This window comes from Giraffa tippelskirchi, chromosome 6 (assembly GCF_054371585.1).
Source record: "Giraffa tippelskirchi isolate mGirTip1 chromosome 6, T2T-mGirTip1v1.2.pri, whole genome shotgun sequence".
Classification (NCBI taxonomy): Eukaryota; Metazoa; Chordata; class Mammalia; order Artiodactyla; family Giraffidae; genus Giraffa; species Giraffa tippelskirchi.
The window spans coordinates 116,713,854-116,735,593 of record NC_137280.1 but is presented as its reverse complement, the minus strand read 5'-3'; the positions used below and the strand labels follow the sequence as shown (position 1 = coordinate 116,735,593).

The window sequence follows — 21,740 nt, the reverse complement described above, 5'->3', positions numbered from 1 at the left end:
CCCAAGACCTTCTGAGGACTTTTCAAGACTCAGTTGTACAACCAACAAACACGCAGACACCTTCTACAAAACAGAGAGAGGTTTTTATTGTGCCAGATGCTGAGTGATGCTTCATGGGAAGGGCCCAGCCAGGGGCAGGTGAGGGGGCGTGACAGGTGCAGCTTTTCTAGTGGGTCCTGCCCACGGGGTCCCTGGGGTGGAGAGAGGGGCCATCGCCGTCACCGTAGCGCCGGATAATAGAGTTGATCCAGTTGGCAAACTTGGCGACAGAGGCAAAGGAGTCTGGGAAGACCCCGGAGCCACAACCCCCACGGACGAAGGAATCGATCCCATGGACCAGCCCGTTGCAGACCAGGGGCCCACCGGAGTCCCCCTGTGGAGCCAGACAAATTGAGGGGCTAGGGTTCCCGGACCAGCCTTCTCAGCTCCACCCACCTGCCCTTCAGGGTGGGGAAGATATTCCAGGGGTCTGGCTGTAGCAGCCTGGGAGGGGGTGGGGTGGGGGCTGGGGGCACCCAGAGTACTTACAAAGCAGATGCCAGCGCGCCGGCGTGGCACCAGGGTGCACACGTTGGTGGGGCGGCAGAGGCCAGTCACCACGGTCACGTTGAGCTGCTGCAGGACTTGGGCTGGTGGCCGGTTTGTGCCCAGCTGGCCCCAGCCCATAGCCACGCACTGCACACCTTCGCCCACGCCCTGGTCCTGGGCGGGCAACCGGGCCACCTGCACGTTGGTGTTGAGGGTGGCCATCCTGTTGAGCTGCAGAGGAGGGTGGGAGAGTACGGAGCAGTCACGGGGGAGGGGCGGTGAGCCACTGCTGTGACTCTGGGGCCGGGTTCCCCCTGCGGCGTCTCCACCATTGTCCTGGGGTGTTTAAGAGCAGGACGCCCATCCTCAGCATGCCTCCCATCCAGCCTCACTTTCCCCGTCTGTAAAGTGGGAGGAACCACCATGGCTAAAGCCATGTCTCTGGACGTGTCTTTTTTTTTTTCTTTTAATATTTATTTATTTGGCTGTGCGAGGTCTCAGTTGCAGCATGCGGGATCTAGTTTCCCAACCAGGGATTGAACCTGGGCCCCCTGAATTTGGGAGTGCAGAGTCTTAGCCACTGGACCACCAGGGAAGTCCCTGAATGTGTATTGAGTGCAGTAAACAGTAGGTATTCAACAGAACAAACCGTGGGCCACACCAGCGACCATAAAGCCCTTGTTCTAGAACATTCTCAGAGACTAATCACAGCTGTGCAGGCGGAGGGGAAAGGTAGGTTTCTGCCTCCAGACTCCCACCAGCCCGAATGAAGGTAATTTTGCCCCATTTCCCAAAGAGGGAGCCCGTCGGTGCCCACCGCCAGCAAAGACAACTGCTCAGAGCTTCTGGCTGTCTTCTCATCTAATCTCTGGCAGCCCTATGGGGTGGGGGGGGTGTACTTCTCCATTTCACAGCGGGGTGACTGAAGCACCGGGATTAGGGGGGACACCAGGTCTGCCACGGCCCGCCGCACCCCCCAGTCTCCTGCCCCTCCCCCCCCCCAAGCCTCTCAGGGCGCTGCACCTGCCCTGCCCGCCCCGCCCCCCGCGCACCTGGAGAACCACGACGTCGTTCCGCAGGTTCAAGGGGTCGAAGCCATTTTCAAAGACCCTCTGGACCCTGAACTTCTGCCGGGTTCGCTCCTGCCGCCGCAGGTTATGCGCCCCCAGCACCACTCGCACCAATCGAAAGTTCCTGGGGTCGGGGGCGGACAGGTGATGGGGGGGCCCCGGGATGGGAAGTGGCGGAGAGACCCCGCCAGGGCGCAGGAGGACCCTGCAGACCCTCGCGCTTTTGCGGAAGCCCCCACCCTGGGCCGGCCCCACGCCCCTCGCGCAGTGGGCGGCCGGGACCCCATGTGTGCGCGCGCCCAGACACTCACAGGCCGTTCAGACAATGCGCTGCCGACAGCACGAAGTTGCGGGCGATGAGGGTGGCGCCGCAGAAGTGGCCTCTGCGCAGCTGCAGAGAAGCTATGAAGGGCCAGGCGTGCGGCCGGGCCGCCCGGCCCCCCACGATCTCCGAAGCCAGCGCGGGGCCTGGGGGCACGGGCGGGGGTGGGGCGGTAAGCGGAGGAAGATCCTCGACCCCTGGAACCCCCACCAGGCCCCCCCCCCCGGGTTGGGCTCTTCTAGTGCTTGTCACCGAGAGAGGGGTGGGGGCGTGTACGGTCCTCCTGCCGGGGTGCAGCCAGACCTGAAGTCCCCACAGGGTGCGGGGTGAACCCCCCCTTCACCCTCACCACTCAGAACCTCTGTCTCCTCCTCATCCCATGAGGATGAGGGGGCCGGCAAAGTCCAGGGCGAGTGGAGATGTGGAAGCAGAAGACCAGGGAAGACCAGGGACAGACTCTGCCCCACTCACCGCCCAGCAGCAGGGCCAGCAGGATGGGGGCCAGGGCGGGGCTGAAGTGTCTGCAGCTTTGGGTCATGGTCGGTTGGGGGCTCCAGGGTTTCTGCCCTCTGTGCCCACCTAACCCTCTTATAGCCCCCACGCCCGGAGGCAGTTGCAGTTGCCCCACGGTGGGGCCAGGTGCCCCTACTTCCTCTCCCGGTGGGGCCAGGTGCCCCTACTTCCTCTCCCCATCCCGGGGATGGGGGACGGCCGACTGGGTGATGGGAAGAGCAGTTGGGGAAGGACCTGTGCAAGTGACCAGGAAGCTCCAGGAGGGTCACCAGTTCAAACTCAGGGTGCATTAAACTGTAATGTCAGATAAGCATCTTTTTAACATAAGTGTATCCCACATATGAGCATGGGATGTAGTTATGTACAAAGTTTATCCAACATTCAAAGTTAGCAGGGTGTCCTGTGTAAGTGAATTGAAGTTAGTCGCACAGTTGTGTCAGACTCTTTGCAATCCCATGGACTGTAGCCCCCCAGGCTCCTCTGTCCCTGGAATTCTCCAGGCAATAATACTGGAGTGGGTTGCCATTTCCTTCTCCAGGGGATCTTCCTGACCCAGGGATTGAACCCAGGTCTCCTGCACTGCAGACAAATTCTTTACCACCTGAGCCACTAGGGAAGGCAATATTCCCTACAAGTAGTTATGTACAAAGTTAGTTTATCTGACATTCAAAGTTAGCAGGGCATCCTGTATTTTTGCTAAATGTGGTCATCATACACGCATGCATGCTAAGTCGCTCAGTTGTGTCTGACTCTTAGCGACCCCATGGACTGTAGCCTGCCAGGCTCCTCTGTCCATGGGATTCTCCAGGCAAGAATACTGGTCACTCTGGCCCAAAGGAATTGTTTGGGATGCCACGTGCCTCAGTTTCCCCAGGGCTCTCTGATAACAGCAATCACGTGCACCCAGCTCTGTCCTAATATTTGGCAGGCATAGCGGGGTCTCCACATGAGCCACCTGCCCAGTGACATGGTTGGGGGAGCTGGGCTTTGAACCCAAAATTCACAGCTAGAGGGGGACTTGCTGACTCTTCCTCGGCTTTGGATGTCCCTCTGGGAGCCTGGACTTCCAACCTGTCTTTGGTTGCTGCTCCTAACAGGGAACTCACTCCTACCCGAGATTTGGTCAGTCTCTGGGGGCCCTCCGAGGTTCTGGGAAGGAACCCCTCCCAACGCATCCCACCCCTACCCCTCTGAACTTCTCTGAAACCCCTTCCAGCTGGAGGCAGAGGAGAGAATTCCCTCCTGGGCCTGGAAGCTGGACCATGGATCTCCATCCAAGTTTGAAAGCTTTGGTATGGACCTTGGAAGAGCTCAAGCTGGACAAGGGAGATGGGGTCCCCCAGGGCCAATCCCCAGCCCCATGGTGCCCGTTCCCCTTCCCCCACCCACCTCCCAACCTCAGCTGCTCCAGCTGCAACGGCTGTAGCCAAGGCTGTCGCAAGAAGCAACGTTCTCCTGGCTTGGAGCCTTCTCGGGGTGGGAACCAACGGATCCATATGAGGAAGAGGCGGGCGGGGGCGCCCAGGGACACCCAGAGCCCAGCTGGGGTGGGAGTCCAGTTTGTCCCTGGGTCCCCCCACCCCAGGTATGTGGCCATAGGCAAGTCAACCCCCATCTCTCCCCTCTTGGCAGGCTCCCCACTTTGTTGAGTTAAAGCTACCATAGAGCACTTGGTAAGCACCTTCTGTATACATAACCCAGTTTCCAGCAGGGGTGGGGAGAATGGAGGAGGCTGTGCCTCAGGAGGGGAGACCAGATTTAAACAAAGCTGGATCTTTTGAGGACCACCTGCATGCTACATCCTCACAGGTCGTGATGGCTAAACTTGTGGACTCCAGTGGACTTGCCCACTGTGACTTCAGGCCCTCTCCAAGCCTCATTTTCCTCATTTGTAAAATGGAAGCTGTAGGTTCCCATCTCAAGAGATTGTCCCACGGATTAATGAATGAACTTGTGTGAAGTTCTTAGATAAGAAAGTGCCGTCCTTGAGGGTTTGTTAACCATTAACCCTCTCCCAGAGGGTATGGTGATGATCGCCTTGGGGGTGTTCTGGTTCCCATCAGAGTACTGATGCCACGTGGAGCATCTCACAGGACAATGATGCTCTGGAGGCTAGGGGATCCTGTGTTGCTGGGGGCCGCCGTGCTCTCCCAGGCCAACCCCCTCCCCAGGTCGCTTCTCTGCAACATCCTGTTTATAATTCCTGTGGCTCGGTCCTCCCCTGAATGTCAACCGCCTTGTCAACCTCTAGAAGTCAGCCCCAGCTCCTAGGTCCCTGTTCTCTCCTCCCCTCCTTGGATCTGATCCTTTTTGTGCAGAACTTTCCTCTGACTCATCTTACATACACACACACACACACACACACACACACACACACACACACACACACACACACAACACACACACACACACTCATGTGCTGGAGCTCATAGAAAATAGAAAACAGCCGGGGCTGTTTTTTATGGGGCTTTCTGTTCCCATCAATGGGCTCAGTCCAACACGCCCTCCAGCAAACCTCATTTGTCCCCAGTGCGGCGGGAGAGGTCCCTCTGGGCTTTTTACAGAAACCACTTCCCTGCCGTGGGCCTGTGGGAGCTTCGAGGGGAATTCCCGGCCCTCCCCTGACTTTTATCAGCGGGGGTTTCCCAGAATTCCGGCTTTGCCCCAGGTCTGGGCGCAGGCTTGCTCCTGCTCCTGAGTTGTGAAACAGTTAAAAAGGCAGCAGGCCTGAGGGGATTCTGGCTCCAGCTTGAATTTGCATGCTGCCACCAGGTGGCAGCAGAGTAAATCGATAACCAAAGAGCTGTCTTCCAACACTGGTGTGTGCCAGAGCTGGTTGGCTCCTCTCTCTGAGCCTCCATTGCTGCATTGCCATGGCCACCTGCCCTCTCCATGGCTGGCCTGTGACCCCTACCTCTGCCTTGCCTCAGGCTCCTCCTCTAGACCCCAGGTCATCCGGTGGCCGTGTGTGCTCCAGCCCTGCCCCTCCCTGACCTGCTCTCCCTCCCCGACTTGGTTGGCCTTGCTGTTCCCCATATCCCCAAACTACTCCTGATGTAGGGCCCTTGCCTGGTCTGTGCCTTGTCTGCACAACCCTTCTTTTGTTCCTATTCCTGCACTGGGAGTCAGCTCAGGCATTGCCACCTCCCCCAGGAAGCCTTCCTGGTAGCCCTCTGCCGGCCCCTGACTTGTTCAGGAGCCCCACAAGCCCTGGGCACCCCAGGTTATGATGGCTTAGTCAAGAGGCCATGTTGCTGAACGGGCTTCCCTGGTGGCTCAGACAGTAAAGAATCTGCCTGCAATGCAGGAGTCCGGGGCTTGATCCCTGGGTCAGGAAAATCCCCTGGAGAAGGGAATGGCTACGTACTCCAGAATTCCTGCCTGGAGAATTCCGTGGGCAGAGGAGCCTGGCAGACCGCAGTCCATGGACTCACAAAGAGTCAGACATGACTGAGCGGCTAACTAATACACATAGAACTGGACAGGACACCCCCAGCCCCCAGGGCCAGAATGGGGCTCCTTGGACACTTGGAAATGTGTGGGGAAACTCCATTTTCCAGATGAGGAAACGGAGGCACAGAAAGGGGCAGCCACTTGCCCAGGGTCACACAGGCAGGGTTGTGGGCATCTGGGGAGTGGGATCCATGGTGACCTGGGCCCTCATCTGACCTCCAGGCCTCTGTTCTCACCCCCACCCTGAGTTTGGGGTTTCAGGACCCAGACACTGAGGAGCCTGACCCGCTCTCCCCGACATCGCCCATGGGAAGGACACACAGGAGCCAGGGGGGCAGTTCAGCTTTTATTAATGGCACAGGTGGGGCTGCCAGGGAGGGGGAGAGGGGGCACAGACACAGAGACAGACCTGCTGCCTCTGTCCACAGCGCCTGCAGGGGTTCTGGGGGGCTCAGGGTCTGTCCTCCCTCCCAACGCTGCTCAGCACGGAGTGGATCCAGTCCACATAGAGGGAGACCCGAGCAAAGAAGTCAGGGTACTGGCCAGTGGCACATCCCCGGATCACGAAGGAGTCCACGCCCTGGAGTACCCCATCGCAGATTAAGGGGCCCCCGGAGTCCCCCTGTGGAGGGGCAGATTGGTCAGTCCCTCAGGCCGGGCCAGCAGCCAGACTTGGCTGCCTCGGGAAGGGGCCGCGCAGGGGTGAAATGCTCCCCGTCTCACTGAAGGCACTCCAGTGAAACGGGGAGATGGGCATGGCCGCAGAGTGGGGGATCAGTCACCCACTCGAGGGGCCCCCAGATGGATGAGCCCCCAGACCCACAAAGGCCACATCACCCCTCATGACGGGTGTGCCCACCTTCCAGACAGGGAGGTGGAGGTGCAGCAGCTGCTCAGGAAGGAGAAGGCAGGGTTGGGTCCCTGCCACCAACCCTCCCTCCCCGGGCAGTCCCTGCACCAAAGCCGCCGGTACGTACGAAGCAGATGCCAGCGCTGCGTCGGGGCACGTAGGTGCACACGTTCTGTGGCCGGCACAGGAAGGTGACCACGGTGACATTGAGCTCTTGTAGTACCTGGGGCAGCGGCTCGAGGGTGCCCAGGCGGCCCCAGCCCATGGCCAGGCACTGGGTACCGTGGGGCAGTGGCTGGTCCTGCTGAGGGAGCTGAGCCACCGCTACATGGGTGTTGAGGGTGGCCGGCTGGTCCAGCTACGGCAGAGGGCAGGGGTGGGGGGGGCAGTGAGCTCCCGACTCTGGACCCGCATCCACCCATAGACCATTATCCCAAAGTGCTTCCTCCCGGCTTTCGCACATGCTGTTCCCTCTGCCTGGCTCAAGGGTCACCTCCTCCAGGGAGGCTGTCCTGATCACCCTCCAAACTCACAAGGGGTCAGTTTAACCTTCCTTGAGGCCATGAGCCACCCGTTTGCAGCAGTGGTCACTGTGGTGTTCATTCACATACAAAGCACTTATTTAGCACCAAGTGTATGCTTTAAAAAAAAAAACTATTTATTTGACTGTGTTGGGTCTTAGTTGTGGCATGCAAACTCTTTGTTGGGGCATATGGGATCTAGTTCCCTGACCAGGGATCGAACCTGGGCCCCCTGCATTGAGAGCACAGAGTCTTGCCACTCGACCACTAGGGAAGTCACCCAACTGTATTGCTTGATCCTGGCTAAGCCCTAGGAACACTCTGTCTCTGCTCCGGGAGCTGATCTTTGGGCCAGGAAGGGCTGAGAAGAGGAGGGCAGGTGGCACAGTCAAGGGAAATAGAGCCTCATCCTGAACAGTGAGTGGGGGGGTGCATCACTCAGGTGACACAGGGACAGACTAGGGGAGGCCTCCCTGAGGAGGGGAGGCTGGTGCCAAAGCTGTGGGTGCCCAGTCGCTTCAGTCATGTCCGACTCTTTGCGACCCCATGGACTGTAGCCTTCCAGGCTTCTCCGTACATGGGATTCTCCCGGCAAGAATACTGGAGTGGGTTGCCATGCCCTCCTCCAGGGTGTCTTCCCCACCCAGGGATCGAACCCTCATCTCTTGCATCTCCTGCATTGCAGGCGGATGATTCTTTATCCATGAGCCATCTGGGAAGCCAAAGGTGAGGGTATCTGGGAACAGTGCAGGGAGTGGGGAGGGGACACAGCCGAGCAAAGTCCACGAGGGGGTGGGGGTGGGGTGGGTGTTCCTGTAGACTCCGAAGTCGCTGGAGGGTGGAGCACAGCGCCGGCACCGCCCACCTACCTGCAGCAGGAGCACGTCATTCAGCTTCTCCTGCGGGTTGTAGTTGTTCTCAAACAGGCGACTGATGCCGAGCCTCTGTTGGGTGGGCTCGGGGGTCTGCAGGCGGTGGGCCCCAAGCACCACGCGCACGCGCTGCGGGTTCCTGAGGGTCGGGGCGTTCGTGCTAAGCCTACCCGTGCTCCCCACGCCCATCCTGAGGCCCAGGGTGCAGCCCCTCGGGGACTTCCCACAGCTGCCCCAGGAGACCCGTCACCCCGTGTGCATCTTGCCCCCGAGGGTTTGGCCCCTGGCTTGAGCTCATCCTCCTGGGGCATCAGGGGGCCACATCGGGCAGGGGTTGGGGGAGAGCGCGCAGGGCAGGTGCCCGCCTAGTCTGGGATGAGAGGGTTGGGCAGGTGGACGGATGCAAGGGTGAGGCCAGGCGAAGTGCAGGCAGGGCCGCACCCCCGACTCGGACCCTCTGGCAGGCCCGCCCTCCGACCCCCGGACCCCGGACCCCGGACCCGGAGCAGGTCCGCCCTCCACCTGGGACCCCGGCCCGTCACGCGCTGGCGCACTCACACGTTGTTCAGGCAGTGAGCGGCGGTCAGCACGAATCTCGGGTGCACCAGGGTCCCCCCGCAGAAGTGGCTGCCGGGAGCCAGCTGCAGCGACGCCATGTAGGGGCGCGAGTGGGGCTGGGCTTCCCGCCCGCCCACGATCTCCGCGGCCCGGGCTGCTCCTGGGGACGCGGGGGTCAGGGGCAGTCGCCTCGCCTGACGCCCCCGCCCCACCTCCAGGGAGCCCAGACGGGGGACGGGGGAGGAGGGCAGGGCCGCTGCCTGGCCCGGAATCCTGCGGAGCCTGCGTTTCCCCATCTGCAAACTGGGGGTCCCATGGCAGCACGGACTGGGGTCTGCTGCGGGGAAGAGACCCTGCCTGGGACTGTTAGTGCTGGGACGGAGAGCCCCGAGGTCATCATCATTACTCCTGGAGGCTCCGGGAGGCCCTGGCGCCCTGCCCTGGCGGCCAGGAGAGGGACAAGCTGAGGCATGAGTCAGCCTCCCTGGGGTGAGGGTGGAGGCCCCTCAGCGGGGCCTCCTATGACACCTGCCTCATTCACCCAGTCACGCATTCAGTGGTGCGCCTCACACGTATTAAGCGCTTGCTGTGTGCCAGGCACTGTCTGGGGATTCTGGTTACACTGAGTCCCCAGGACACCTGCCTAGGTGGGAGGGACTAGGTTTTGCCCACTTCACAGATGGGGAAACAGACCCCCCTCCTTTGCTTCTACCCACCCCTTGAGGCTCTCTTCCTGAGCCTGATCCTGCCTCACTCTCCCCATCTGGGCAGTGAGGGTGTAGGACAGGTGGACAGTTGGGCGGACATGGACCCCACTCACCGCCCAGCAGCACGGCCAGCAGCACTGGGGCCAGGGAGGGGCTTGGGGGTCTGCAGCTTCCGGGCATGGTCCAGCGGTACCCCCTGCCCGCCCGCCCATCCCCTCTTATAGTCGCATTCAGCAGGCCGTTGGGGTTGCCCCATGCCCGGGTTGGGCGTCCCCACTTCCTCCTTTCAACTCCAGGGCCTCAGGAAGCTTGGGATTTAAAGCTGCACACCAAGAAGGCTGCAGGGGCTTCAAGCTCAGGCTCAGGGTCCCGTCCCACCCCCAAGAGGTGTGGGAAGCTGGCTAACACCCACCCCCTGCTGGCGTCCTCTCGGCCAGGGGGCAGTGTGACCACAGCCCTCCAGCCTTCCACACTTCCAAGGGGACACTGACCCCCTCCTATGGGGTCCCTGTAGCCCCAGCAAGGTGGGATGTGGCTGGTGTGTGCAGGGCTTAGGGTGAAGCCCCCTCTGTGGGACATAAAAGGGAGTGGGGGAGGGGGTCTCAGCACCCTTCACCTTCTCACACCCACAGGGTCATCTCTCTGCCCTGACTTTGTCTGGGGGATTCACACTTCATTCCATAGCAGAGTTCTGACCTGGGGTGGTCTTCTCCCAGGGACACCTGTGGTCATCATGACTGGGGTGGGGGCACCTGGCATGGAGTGGCTGAGGCCAGGGATGCTGCTCCATATTGGGGGTGGGAGGGTGGGGGAGACTTGGGTGCCCAGAAGACATTTATTTATTTGGTTTTTATTTATAACTGGCTCTTGCCTGGACAATCCCATGGATGGAGGAGCCTGGTAGGCTGTAGTCCATAGGGTCGCGAAGAGTCGGACACAACTGAGCGACTTCACTTTCACTTTTCACTTTCATGCATTGGAGAAGGAAATGGCAACCCACTCCAGTGTTCTTTCCTGGAGAATCCCAGGGACGGCGGAGCCTGGTGGGCTGCTGTCTATGGGGTCGCACAGAGTCACACACGACTGAAGCGACTTAGCAGCAGCAGCAGCAGCAAACCTACAGAAGCATAGGTAGAAGAGCTCATGAAATTGGGGGGCAAAAACACACTTTTCAGATTTTTCATGTTGAAACCATTTCACGCTTACAGAAGTCTGCAAAATTCCCAGACTTGCTGCCACTGCACAAATGTTATCTCTTCCACAGGTCGCCTGGATGTCACAATCACTGTCCCTGGTCCAGGAGGGACCTGTGTGTCTCCCCTGTGTCTCCTCGGCTCTGGGGCAGCTGCTCAGCCTTCCCTGTCCCTCCTATTGTGTACTGGTGAGCATCTGGAGCTTGTGTGAGGCCCCCCACACGGAGTCGGGGTCTGCGTCCTGGGCGGGGGTCCCACGGACTCCAGGTCCCTCCTGCCAAGTCACACTTTCCCCTTTGGAATGACCTACTGTCTGGGGGAATCGTCTGAGGCAGAAACAGCCTGTTCTGCCTTTCGCCCACCGAGGACCCTTGCAGTCGGCTGCCCCCCCTCTGCTGACACATTTTTATTTTTTAAAATTTTATTGAAGTATGGTTGATTTACAACATTGTGTTAATTTCTTCTGTACAGCAAAGTGACTCAGTTATATATATATATATATATATATATATGTTCTTTTCCATATTCTTTTCCATCATAGTTTATCACAGGATATTGAATATAGTTCCCTGCACTCTACAGTAAGATCTTGTTGTTTATCCATCCTACATATACTAGTTTGCATCTGCTAATCCCAGACTCCCAGTACAGCCCTTCCCCACCCCCATCCCCTTGGCAATCATAAGTCTGTTCTCTATGTCTGTGAGTCTGTGTCTGTTTTGTAGATATGTTCATTTGTGTCATATTTTAGATTCCAGATATAAGTGATATCATATGGTACTTGTCTTTCTCTTTCTGGCTTACTTCATTTGGCTTGAAAATCTCTAGGTCCATCAATGTTTCTGCAAATGGCATCATTTCACTCTTTTCTATGGCTGAGTAGTATTCTATTGTATACATGCACCACATCTTCATTCTTCTGTCAGTGGATGTTTAGGTTGTTTCCATGTCTTGGCTATTGTAAATGGAACTGCTGTGAACATAGGGGCACATATATCTTTTTGAATTCTAGTTTTGTCTGGGTGTGTGCCTGGGAGTGGGATTGCAGGATCATATGGTAGCTCTAGTTTTAGTTTTTCAAGGAACCTCCATTCTGTTCTCCACAGTGACTGCACCAATTTACATTCCCACCAACAGTGTAGAAGGGTTCCCTTTTCTCTACACTCTCTCCAGCATTTGTTCTTTGTAGACTTAAAAAAAAAATTTATTTGGCTGCATCAGGTCTTAGTGGCATCATGCAGTATCTTTCATTGCTGCCCACAGACTCTCTAGTTGTGGTGCAGGGCCTCAGTAGTTGCAGTGTGTGGTGTTAGTTGCTCCAAGGCATGTGGAATCTTAGTTCCCTGACCAGGGATTGAACCCATGTCCTTTGGATTGCAAGGCGAATTCTTAACCACTGGATCACCAGGGAAGACCTATTTGTAGACTTTTAAAAAGTAATTATTTTTGGCTGCAGTGAGTCTTTGTTGCTATGCACAGGCTTTTCTCTAGTTGAGAAAAGAGGGGCTACTCTAGTTGTGGTGCACAGGCTTCTGTTTGCAGTGGCTTTTCTTGTTGTGGAACATGGGCTCTAGGCATTTGGGCTCAGTAGTTGTGGAGCACGGGCTCAGTTGCCCTTCGGCAGTGGATCAGGGGCAGTGGATCAGAAATTGAACCTGTGTCCCTCTATTGGCAGGCAGATTCTTTTTTTTTTTTTTTTTTGAGACATTTTATTTTTTAAATGTGTACACGAACTGCTTTAGTATGGATGCACCATGAATTTTTTTCCCCAAACTTTAAACTTTTTGTTTTGTATCGATGTATAGCCGATTAACAATGTTGTGGTAGTTTCAGGTGAACAGCAAAAGGACTCAGCCATACATATACATGTATCCATTCTCCTCCAAACCCTCCTCCCATCCAGGCTGGCACATAACCTTGAGTAAAGTTGCATGTGCTATACAATAGGTCCTTGTTGGTTTTCCATTTTGAATACAGCAGTATGTACATGACCTTCCTAAACTCTCTAACTATCCTCCCCCTGCCCTCTTAACCATAATTTCCTTTTCTAAATCTGTGAGTCTTTTCATGTTTTGTAAGTAAGTTCATTTGTATCACTGGTTTGTAGATTCCACATGTAAGGAATGTTATACAATGTTTCTCCTTCTATGTCGCACTTCAATTTACTCAGTATGACACTCTCTAGGTCCGTCCATGTTGCTGTGAATGGCATTATTTCATTCTTTTAAATGTCTGAGTAATAGTCTATTATATATATATATATAATATATATATATATGTTATATATATATATACACACACCACATCTTCTTTATCCATTCCTCTGTTGTTGGACATTCAGGTTGCTCCTATGTCCTGGCTATTGTAAACAGTGCTTCTATGAACATAGGGGTGCATGTATCCTTTCAGATCATGTTTTTCTCCAGATATATGCCCAGGAGTAGGATTTCAGGGTCATATGGTAGCTCATTTTTATTTTTTTAAGGAACCTCCATACTGTTCTCCATAGTGGCTGTACCAATTTACATTCCTACCAAGAGTGTAGGTATGTACACTGTACATACATTGTACCTTTTCTCTACACCCTCTCCAGCATTTGTTATGGATTAAAAAATACATTTATTTATTTATTTGGCTGCACCAGGTCTTAGTTGCAGCAGGTGGAATCATTAGTTGCGGCATGTGGGATCCAGTTCCCTGACCAGGGATTGAAACCAGGCCCCTTGAATTGGGAACATGGAGTCTTAGCCATTGGACTACCAGGGAAGTCTCTGTGGTTTTTTTGACGCTGGCCATTCTGACTGGTGTGAGGTGATACCACATTGTAGTTTTGATTTGCATTTCTCTATGAATTAACAATGTGGAGCAGCTTTTTGTGTGCCTGTTGGCCATCCATATTGCCGACACATTTTTAATTCATGCATCAGCCCAGTCACTTGGGAAAGGTCGCCAGGTCCTCCTGCAGGGTGTCTGCCACAGCTCTGGGTGTGGCTCTGACGTGTCCCCACAGAACCCTGGCGCTGCTGTGCTGTCTGCTTTCAGAACAGGATTTTCTCTTTCGACAAGAGCATCTTTGCAGACTGGCTCCTTCTGGTCCAGCAAGCAGGCTGCTCAGTGCCTTGGTTTCCCCACCTGTATGGTGAGGTGGGGCTCTCACAGCAAGTATACTGGAGTGGTTGGACATTCCTTCCTCCAGTGGATCAGATTTTGTCAGAACTCTCCACTATGACCCCTCAGTCTTGGGGTGGCCCTACACTGCATGGCTCATAGCTTCATTGAGTTATGCTTATGCTTTCAGACTGTGGTTCTGGAGAAGACTCTTGAGAGTCTCTTAGACTGCAAGGAGATCACACCAGTCAATCCTAAAGGAAATCAACCCTGAATATTCATTGGAAGGACTGATGCTGATGCTGAAACTCCAATACTTTGGTCACCTGATGTGATGAACCAACTCATTGGGAAACCAACTTTCCCTGATGCAGGGAAAGACTGAGGGCAGGAGGAGAAGAGGGCAACAGAGAATGAGATGGTTGAATGTCATCACCAATTCAGTGGACATGAACTTGGGCATACTCCGGGAGATGGTGTGGGACAGGGAAACCTGGTGTGCTGCAGTCCACAGGGTTGCAAAGAGTCGGACACAACTTGGTAACTGTAGCCCCTCACTTGGGTTTACATTCTGCTGTGCTTTGTGAATCTGGGCTGGGCACACCACCTCTCTGAGCCTCAGTTTCCCCATCTGTTAGTGATGGGGGTGATGAGAACATCCCCATGTCAGGGGTTGATTCACCGGATAAGAAGAGAGCTCCATGAACTGTCAGCTGATGAAATAGGACACACACACGGAGCATCACTCAGTCCTGAAAAGGAGAGAAACTTGCTACCACGTGGACAGTCTCTGAGGACATGACGCTCAGTGAGAGAAGCAGACACAGAAGGACACACAGGGTGATTCCACTGATGGGAAACGTCCAGAACAGGCTGATCCACAGACACAGAGAGTGGGTTCCTGGTTGTCAGGGGCTTGGGGAGAGGAAGGGTGACTGCTGGTGGTGCTGGGGCTTCTTTTGGGGTGATGGAATATTCTGGAATTAGAGGTGGTGGTTGCACAATCCCGTGACTGTACTAAATGCCACTGAATTGTTAAGTGGGTGAGTTGTATGTATGGTATGTGAAGTACATTTCAATAAATCTTTAACCAAAGAAAGAAAAAGAAACACACACACACATAACTTTGGCAGAGAATGGCCCAGGAGGTCCTGGCAGGGAGCTCTCACCCCCCAAGGAGCCTCTCAGAGTCAGGGGATGTTCAAGGCATCAGTTACAACAGGGGGATGGCCTGGGGTCCGCCTGTCTGCTCCAGCCCTGGGATGGGGGCCAGCAGGTGAGTGCAGGACTTGGGGGCTTCCTGAAGGAGGAGGCTGGTCTGGAGGATGGGACAGTGTGGGCTTGGGTGGAGAGCTGGGGGCACTGGGGGTTGTAACTTGCAGGGAACTCTCTGGGGCCTCTGGGGGTCAGGCCCACGGGTGGAGAGGAAGCAGGGCTGGAAGCTGCGGCTTTGGCCCCTTCCTGCTCCAACTGTGGCTGGTGCAACAGACAACGGACAACGGTCTTGCCGGGAACTGGAGCCGGGAGGGGGCCGAGCAGACCTGAGCGGACACACCTGGGATCCAGGGAAGGTGAGCGAGAGAGGCTCATCCTCAGGTTTTCTGCCTCTTTTTTGTCTTCTCTCTTTAAAAAAGGAAAACACTCCATCCTCGAGGTTGTCAGTGTCTGGGGCTCCAAGCTGGGACCCTCTGCTCTAGGACCCCAACCCCCAGGGCCTCAGTTTCCCCATCTGAACAATGAGCAGGTGGGACCCCTGGACTGTTCTGGGCTCCTGAGACACATATTTCTCTCTGGGATTCAGTTTCCCCTTCTGTAAAGAGGACCTGTTATGAACCCCCAATACCCCTCTTGGTAAAATCATAGTACTAAATATCAATGTTCAAGTAGAACTTGTACATGAATGTTCATAGCAACCTGTTTCACAACAGCCAGGGTGGAACCAACCCAGATGACCATCCACAGATGATGGTTACACATCACAGGAGCATCACTCAGCCATGAGAAGGGGAGAAGCCCTGACACTCGCTACCACATGGACAGACCCTGAGAACATGATGCTCAGTGAGAGAAGCAGGCACAGAACGACACACAGGGTATGATTCCACTGATGGGAAACGTCCAGAACAGGCCGATCCACAGACATAGAGAGTGGGTTCTTGGTCGTCAGGTGGTGGGGTAGGGGGTGGGGTAGGAGGTGGGGGGTGATACTGATGGGAGTGGGCTTCTATTGGGGTGATGGAATGTCCTGGAATTGGATAGTGAGGTTTGGATGGTGAGTGCTGCACAGCCTAGTGAAATACACTAGGTATATTTTGAATTGTACACTTTAAAAAAGTGTATGTTATATTATGTGAATTTTGTCAATAAATTATGAAAAACAAATAAACTCAATGAATATTCAGGGTTGATTTTCTTTAGGATTGACTGGTGTGATTTCCTTGCAGTCTAAGGGACTCTCAAGAGTCTTCTCCAGCACCACAGTTCGAAAGCATCAATTCTTTGGCGCTCATCCTTCTTTATGGTCCAACTCTCACATCCATACATGACTACTGGAAAAACCATAGCTTTCACTATATGGGCTTTTGTCAGCAAAGTGACGTCTCTGCTTTTTAATACACTGTCTAGGCTTGTCATAGCTTTTCTTCCAAGGAGCAAGCGTCTTTTAGTTTCATGGCTGCAGTCACTGTCCACAATGATTATGGAGCCCAAGGAAATAAAATCTGTCACTGCTTCCACTCTTTCCCTTCTATTTGCCATGAAGTGATGGGACCAAATGTCATGATCTTAGTTTTTTTTTAATATTAATTCATTATTCCCCAGGTATTTTTATAACGTTTTATGTTTTGTTTATGTATTTTTGAGTGTGCTGGGTCTTTGTCGCCGCATGTGGGCTTTCTCTAGTTTGTGGTGAGTGGGGGCTACTCTTTGTTGCACTTCTCAGGCTTCTCATTGTGCTGGCTTCTGTTGTTGTGGAGCACAGTGTCTAGGTGCTTGGGCTTCAGTATTTGCAGTGCTGGGGCTTAGTTGACCCTCAGCATGTGGGATCTTCCCAGACCAGGAATCAAACCTGTGTCCCCTGCATTGGCAGGCAGATCCTTAACCACTGGACCATCAGGGAAGTTCCTAAGTACATTTTTTAAATGCATGTATAATATGTAATTAGTACTAATATATAATGTAAGATTTAACTTAAAAAATATATATATATATATTTATTTGACTGTGCCAGGTTTTAGTTGTAGCATGTGGGATCTAGATCCCCGACCAGGGATTGAACCCAGGCCCCCTATATTGTGAGCATGGAGTCTTAGTTACTGGACTCCCAGGGAAGTTTGTGATTTACAATTTTATTTTAGTTTAATAAATTATATGTATTAAGTTTTACATATCATTTATACAGTTATATTTATTAAAGTTTTATAAGTTCTTTATACAAGTATATTTATGTTTTATACATCATTATATAATTATATTTATTGTTTAATGTTTATATTTTAGTTCCTTTCATATTAGGTTCATTATCTTTCTGTGATTCAAGTGGCAGTCTAAAGCCAGTTTCTTATGTGTTTCTTGACTTTGCTGTACAATGTACAGCCGGCCCTCAGTGGTTGCACGTTCCACACCCTCGGATTTAACCCACCGCAAATCAAAAATGTTTGGAAAAAAATTTACCCAAGTTCTAAAAAGTAAAACTTGAATTTGCTGTAGGCAGGCAACTATTTGCACAGCATTGACATTGTATTATATAAAGTGCACAGAGAATGTATGTAGGTCACTTGCAAATATGACACCATTTGATATAAGGGACTTAAGCATCCAGGGATTTGGATATCCACGAGGGTCCTGGAGCCAAGCTCCTGCAGACACTAAGCAGTAGTAACAGTGAAAATGTTAGTCACTCAGTCCTGTTCCACTCTGTGCAACCCCAAGGACTGTAGCCCGCCATGCTCCTCCTTCTATGGGATTCTCCAGGGAAGAATACTGGAGTGGGTTGCCATTCCCTTCTCCTGAGGATCTTCCCCACTCAGGGATCAAACCCACATCTCCTGCATTGCAGGCAGATTCTTCACCGTCTGAGCCACCAGGAAAGACTGTATTCCCCACCAACATGACAGATGGTTCATGGGGGCTATAATCTCACAGGCGTGGGTTCAGAGCCCAGCTCTGGCTGTGTGGCCTCAGGGGAGTCACCTAATCTCTCTGAGCCTCGGTGCTGCCTCTGTGGAGTGGAGGTCATGACAGCCCCTGGTTCCCAGGACCACGATGGGATTCCCTGAGTGGAGACCCCTGGGGTGGATGCCACTCTTGTGGGCAGAGGTCCTGGCACTGGGCCCCCAGACCCCGCCTACCCCCGAAGAGCAGAGTCAGGCACCGTGGGCAGAATGGGGACAGATCCTTTATTAGAGTCACAACCGCGGGGGCCTGGGTGGGGGCGCGGGATGGACATGCAGCATGCAGGTCGGGGCTGGGCTCTGGCTGCGCTGCGCCCCTCATGGGCTGAGCAGGGTCCGTCAGGCCCGCTGGTTGATAACCGAGTCAATCCAGTTCCTGAAGAGGGCCACACGCGCGAAGAAGTCGATGCCCCTACCGCAGGGCCCCCGGGACCAGGAGGCCACACCATGTGCCAGACCGTTGCAGATGAGAGGGGTGCCGCCGTCTCCCTGCAGGTGTGGCAGGAGGGTCAGGACTCCCCAGGCCCAGCCCTCCACCCGGCTCCTGCCCAGAACACTACCCCTGCCATCCACAGAACCTGCTCGTGCCCCTGGCCCTTTCTACTTGCTGTTCCTCTGCCTGTGCTTTTCCCTACGTTTGCTGGCAACTCGGGTCTCAGATGCGGCCCCCACCTCCTCAACTTCCTAAGGCCCCAGGCTGGGCCGGTCTGGTGCACACCCCTGTCTTTTTTTTTTTTCACACCCCTGTCTTAATAGCTGATGCCCAAGCCCTTCAACCACAAGATATGGGAGCTCCTAGCTCCAGAAGGGCAGTCCCTCCTGTTCCCTTTTGTGTCTCCAGCCCACAGCATAGGGCTTGGCAGGCAGAGTTGAATAAATACTGTTTCTCAGGCTCCAATATTTGAAACATCCAGTTCTAATTCAATACTTAATCCCAGGGTGAGTTCTGAACTTGCTTTCTCTCCCTCCAAGTGGAGCTCACTACCTCTCAAGACCCCTCCTCCCCGACCACGCAGAGCCCACACCAGATAACACCCAGTGGGTACCTGGCAGATGCCACCCCGGCGGGTGAGGACGCCAGTGCACACGTTGTTGGGGCGACACTGGTTTGCAGGTGTCACGGTAACATTGAGGACCCTTGGAACTCGGGAGAGACGCCCCCTACGCCGTCGGGTGCCCCAGCCTGCGACCTGGCATCTGGTGCCAGCTTCCACCATGGCGTTCTGCTCTGGCAGTGGTACCAGCGCCACACTGCTGGTGAGGTTGGCCTGACGGTCCAGCTGGTGAGGGAAACTGGGTCAGGAAAGGGTGTAACTGGGGCCCAGCTGGGAGCCAGAGAGGCAGCAACACGAGTTCTGATCTGGAAAGCAGTTTGGGTTCAAACCCCAGTTTAGGAAGTAACCTGCTGTGAGGTTCTGGCCAAATGACTTTACCTTCTGGGCCTCTGGTTCCTCCAGAGAAGGAATCAATTGTCCTTACTGAAAAGGCGGTTGAGAGACCCTGAAGGTGAAGAGCCCGCCCAGGAAATGGAGATAAAACAAAGCACCGCTCTCCACCCTCGGTCAGAATTGGCAGGAAAAAAATTTTTTTTTCCTAAATATCAAACGCTTCACGAATTTGCATGTCATCCTTGTGCAGGGGCCATGCTAGTCTTCTCTGTATTGTTCCAATTTTAGTATATGTGCTGCCGAAGTGAGCACTGGCAGAAAAATTTTGAAAATCATAATATGCAGTGTCAGTAAAGATGTGGAGAAATGAGCAATTTTAAATTTTGCTAGTGGGAGGGTAAGTTGTCCCAGCTGTTGTGGCTGCTCTGGGAAAACTTTCACAAAGAAATATGCACAAAAACTCATTGTGATTCTGTCATAACAAAAACATCTGGAAACAACTTCAGTGTCCAGGATCCAGAGGCTGGCTAAGTGGATTGCGCACTTGGCTGTATGATTTAAACACCAGGCTCTGTGCACATGGCAAGTCCCCCCTTAGCCCCTCAGGCCGACGCCAGCTCCCCACTCATTTCCCCACCTGCAGCAGCAGCACGTCGTTCAGGTTCTGCTGGGGGTCATAGCCATTCTCGCTGACACTCCTGATGGAGAATGTCTGCCGGGACTGCTCCCTACGCCTCAGGTCATAGGCACCCAGCACCACGGTGGCAATCCCAGTGTTCCTAAGAGCAGGCGGGGGCAGATACCATGCTGGGCTTCCCCACAAGCCCCCAGCCTTCTACACCCACCGGACAGGCACTTACACGGGGGCAGGCTTACAAACAAGGTAGGGAATTACCAGCCTGCTGGCTCGTGGCCCAGGAGCCAGAGGAAAGACATCAGTGATGGTCAGGCCTCTGTCCATCCTCCTTCTGTAGCTGCATCTTGCTCTGTTTCCAGGGCCCCATTTCCCTCTCTAAGCCCCTCAACCCTTCCTAAGGCCAGGCCCCTTTGTCAAGGCCCTCCCCTCCTCACCTGCCAGGCACCCCCCACCCCGGTCCCCCGAGCTCTCTCCCTCTCCCAGCCCCCCTGCCCACTCCATGGCCCCTGGCTCACTGGCTCCGGAAGCAGCTGGCCGCTGTCAGGACAAAGTGGGGGTGGATCAGAGCGCCCCCACAGAAGTGCCTCCCTTGGTTCTGGATGGAAGCCAGGAATGGGAGCTCCTGTCGCCGGGCCTTCCTGCCGCCCACGATGTCCACCAGGGGGGCCGAGCCTAGGGGGAAGGGAGGGCACATCGCAGCCGCCCAGTCTCAGCCCCATGCCCAGGGAGACCCCAGCCTCCCACACCCCTGTTTCCTAAAAGGACAGGTCCCCACCCTCCCAGGGCTGGTCGGGGCCAGCTTGCCTGTGTGGCCTGGGCCCGGTCACTTCACTGTCCCTCCCTGAGCCTTGTGTCTGGGAAACTGGGGCCAGCACCTGCCAGTCCTTCTCCCCTGGGCCTGTCCCTTGCAGTTGAAACCCTGCACAGATGGGGACACCTGGCCTGGGGCAGGCACTCACCAGCCCTGGAGGTCACTAGCAGGCTGGCCAGCACAGCCAGGAGTCTGAGTGCTGTCATGACGGGGCCGCTGAGGGTCACTGGGGACAGGGCACCCTTATACCTTGGGGCCTCAGCCGTTAGCACACACCCGCACAGGCCCAGCCCCTCCTGGCAGGAGCAGAGGAAGTTGCCCAAAACCTCCCCAGCTGGCTGCTTCTGGAACCTGCCTAGACCCTGCAAGTGCCCACCTGCGCCCTCTGTCTTCCCCTCTGGACACTGGGCCACCCCTCGGTGTGGGTCAGGCCACCACCCAGCCGCCACTCGTGGCTCTGCCCGGCTTCCTAGCCTGAGCGCCGGGGCCCACCACTGCCCACCTGGCCTGGGATTAAGTCCTGCTGGCTTTGTGTGTGTGTGTGTTCTTTACTGCTTTTTGTTTTATTATTTATTTGGCTGTGCCGGATCTTAGTTGGGGCATGTGGGATCTTTCAATTGCAGCATGCAGGATCTAATGCCCCTACCAGGGACTGAACCTGGGCCCCCTGCATTGGGAGTGTGGAGTCTTTGCCGCTGGACCACCAGGGAAGTCCCTGCTTTTTTTTTTTAAGCAGCTTTATTGAGATATAATTCAAGTACCACACAATTCGCTGAATTAAAGCGTGCAGTTTCGTGGTTTTCAGTACCTTCACAGAGTTATGACCATCACCCCAATTTTAGAACATTCCATCACCCCGAAAGAAAAAAGTATCTATCAGAAGTCACACCCTGTCCCCCAACCCCGATAACCATTAACCCACTCTCTGGGCCTGTGGATTTGCCTGTTCTTGACATTTCCCATCAGTGGAATCACACACTCTGTGGCCTTTTGTGGCCAGCTTTTCACCTACAGGATTTTTACCTGTAGGCACGTGG

General features: G+C 54.7%; 3 protein-coding genes and 2 non-coding genes across 5 annotated transcripts; all 5 read right to left on the bottom strand.

The window, feature by feature from the left end:
- Positions 1 to 64: 64 nt before the first annotated feature.
- On the bottom strand, positions 65 to 2,458 carry ELANE (elastase, neutrophil expressed). Its single transcript, XM_081502397.1, has 5 exons — positions 2,392 to 2,458; positions 1,910 to 2,066; positions 1,581 to 1,722; positions 529 to 759; positions 65 to 373 (listed from the first exon to the last, which is right to left on the bottom strand). Exons 1-5 carry the CDS (start codon positions 2,456 to 2,458, stop codon positions 167 to 169), a joined length of 804 nt encoding a protein of 267 aa, XP_081358523.1. The 3' UTR covers positions 65 to 166.
- A 3,761-nt stretch (positions 2,459 to 6,219) lies between these two features.
- Positions 6,220 to 9,648, bottom strand: PRTN3 (proteinase 3). Its single transcript, XM_081503138.1, has 5 exons — positions 9,508 to 9,648; positions 8,688 to 8,847; positions 8,127 to 8,268; positions 6,864 to 7,094; positions 6,220 to 6,508 (listed from the first exon to the last, which is right to left on the bottom strand). The coding sequence occupies exons 1-5, from the start codon at positions 9,572 to 9,574 to the stop codon at positions 6,338 to 6,340; spliced, it is 771 nt and encodes a 256-aa protein (XP_081359264.1). The 5' UTR covers positions 9,575 to 9,648; the 3' UTR covers positions 6,220 to 6,337.
- On the bottom strand, positions 7,460 to 7,531 carry TRNAE-CUC (transfer RNA glutamic acid (anticodon CUC)). Its single transcript has one exon. It is a non-coding gene; the product is annotated as a tRNA-Glu (tRNA).
- Positions 9,649 to 18,073: 8,425 nt separating the features above from the next.
- On the bottom strand, positions 18,074 to 20,909 carry AZU1 (azurocidin 1). Its single transcript, XM_081502384.1, has 5 exons — positions 20,852 to 20,909; positions 20,408 to 20,564; positions 19,893 to 20,034; positions 18,914 to 19,147; positions 18,074 to 18,356 (listed from the first exon to the last, which is right to left on the bottom strand). The coding sequence occupies exons 1-5, from the start codon at positions 20,907 to 20,909 to the stop codon at positions 18,207 to 18,209; spliced, it is 741 nt and encodes a 246-aa protein (XP_081358510.1). The 3' UTR covers positions 18,074 to 18,206.
- Positions 19,461 to 19,567, bottom strand: LOC145511752 (U6 spliceosomal RNA). The gene has a single exon (XR_014058133.1). It is a non-coding gene; the product is annotated as a U6 spliceosomal RNA (small nuclear RNA).
- Positions 20,910 to 21,740: the final 831 nt, after the last annotated feature.

Excerpts from the sequence above, each read along its gene's own strand:
- ELANE (XM_081502397.1), bottom strand. The coding sequence starts at position 2,458 with ATGACCCAAAGCTGCAGACACTTCAGCCCCGCCCTGGCCCCCATCCTG. Across the intron at positions 2,067-2,391 it reads GCTGGCCCTGCTGCTGGGCG|GCCCCGCGCTGGCTTCGGAG; the intron begins GTGAGTGGGGCA and ends CCGTGCCCCCAG. Across the intron at positions 1,723-1,909 it reads GCGCATTGTCTGAACGGCCT|GAACTTTCGATTGGTGCGAG; the intron begins GTGAGTGTCTGG and ends CCCCGACCCCAG.
- AZU1 (XM_081502384.1), bottom strand. The coding sequence starts at position 20,909 with ATGACAGCACTCAGACTCCTGGCTGTGCTGGCCAGCCTGCTAGTGACC. Across the intron at positions 20,035-20,407 it reads GCCAGCTGCTTCCGGAGCCA|GAACACTGGGATTGCCACCG; the intron begins GTGAGCCAGGGG and ends GCCTGCTCTTAG. Across the intron at positions 18,357-18,913 it reads GCCGGGGTGGCATCTGCCAG|GGAGACGGCGGCACCCCTCT; the intron begins GTACCCACTGGG and ends CCACACCTGCAG.
- PRTN3 (XM_081503138.1), bottom strand. The coding sequence starts at position 9,574 with ATGCCCGGAAGCTGCAGACCCCCAAGCCCCTCCCTGGCCCCAGTGCTG. Across the intron at positions 8,848-9,507 it reads GCTGGCCGTGCTGCTGGGCG|GAGCAGCCCGGGCCGCGGAG; the intron begins GTGAGTGGGGTC and ends CCGCGTCCCCAG. Across the intron at positions 7,095-8,126 it reads ATGACGTGCTCCTGCTGCAG|CTGGACCAGCCGGCCACCCT; the intron begins GTAGGTGGGCGG and ends CCTCTGCCGTAG.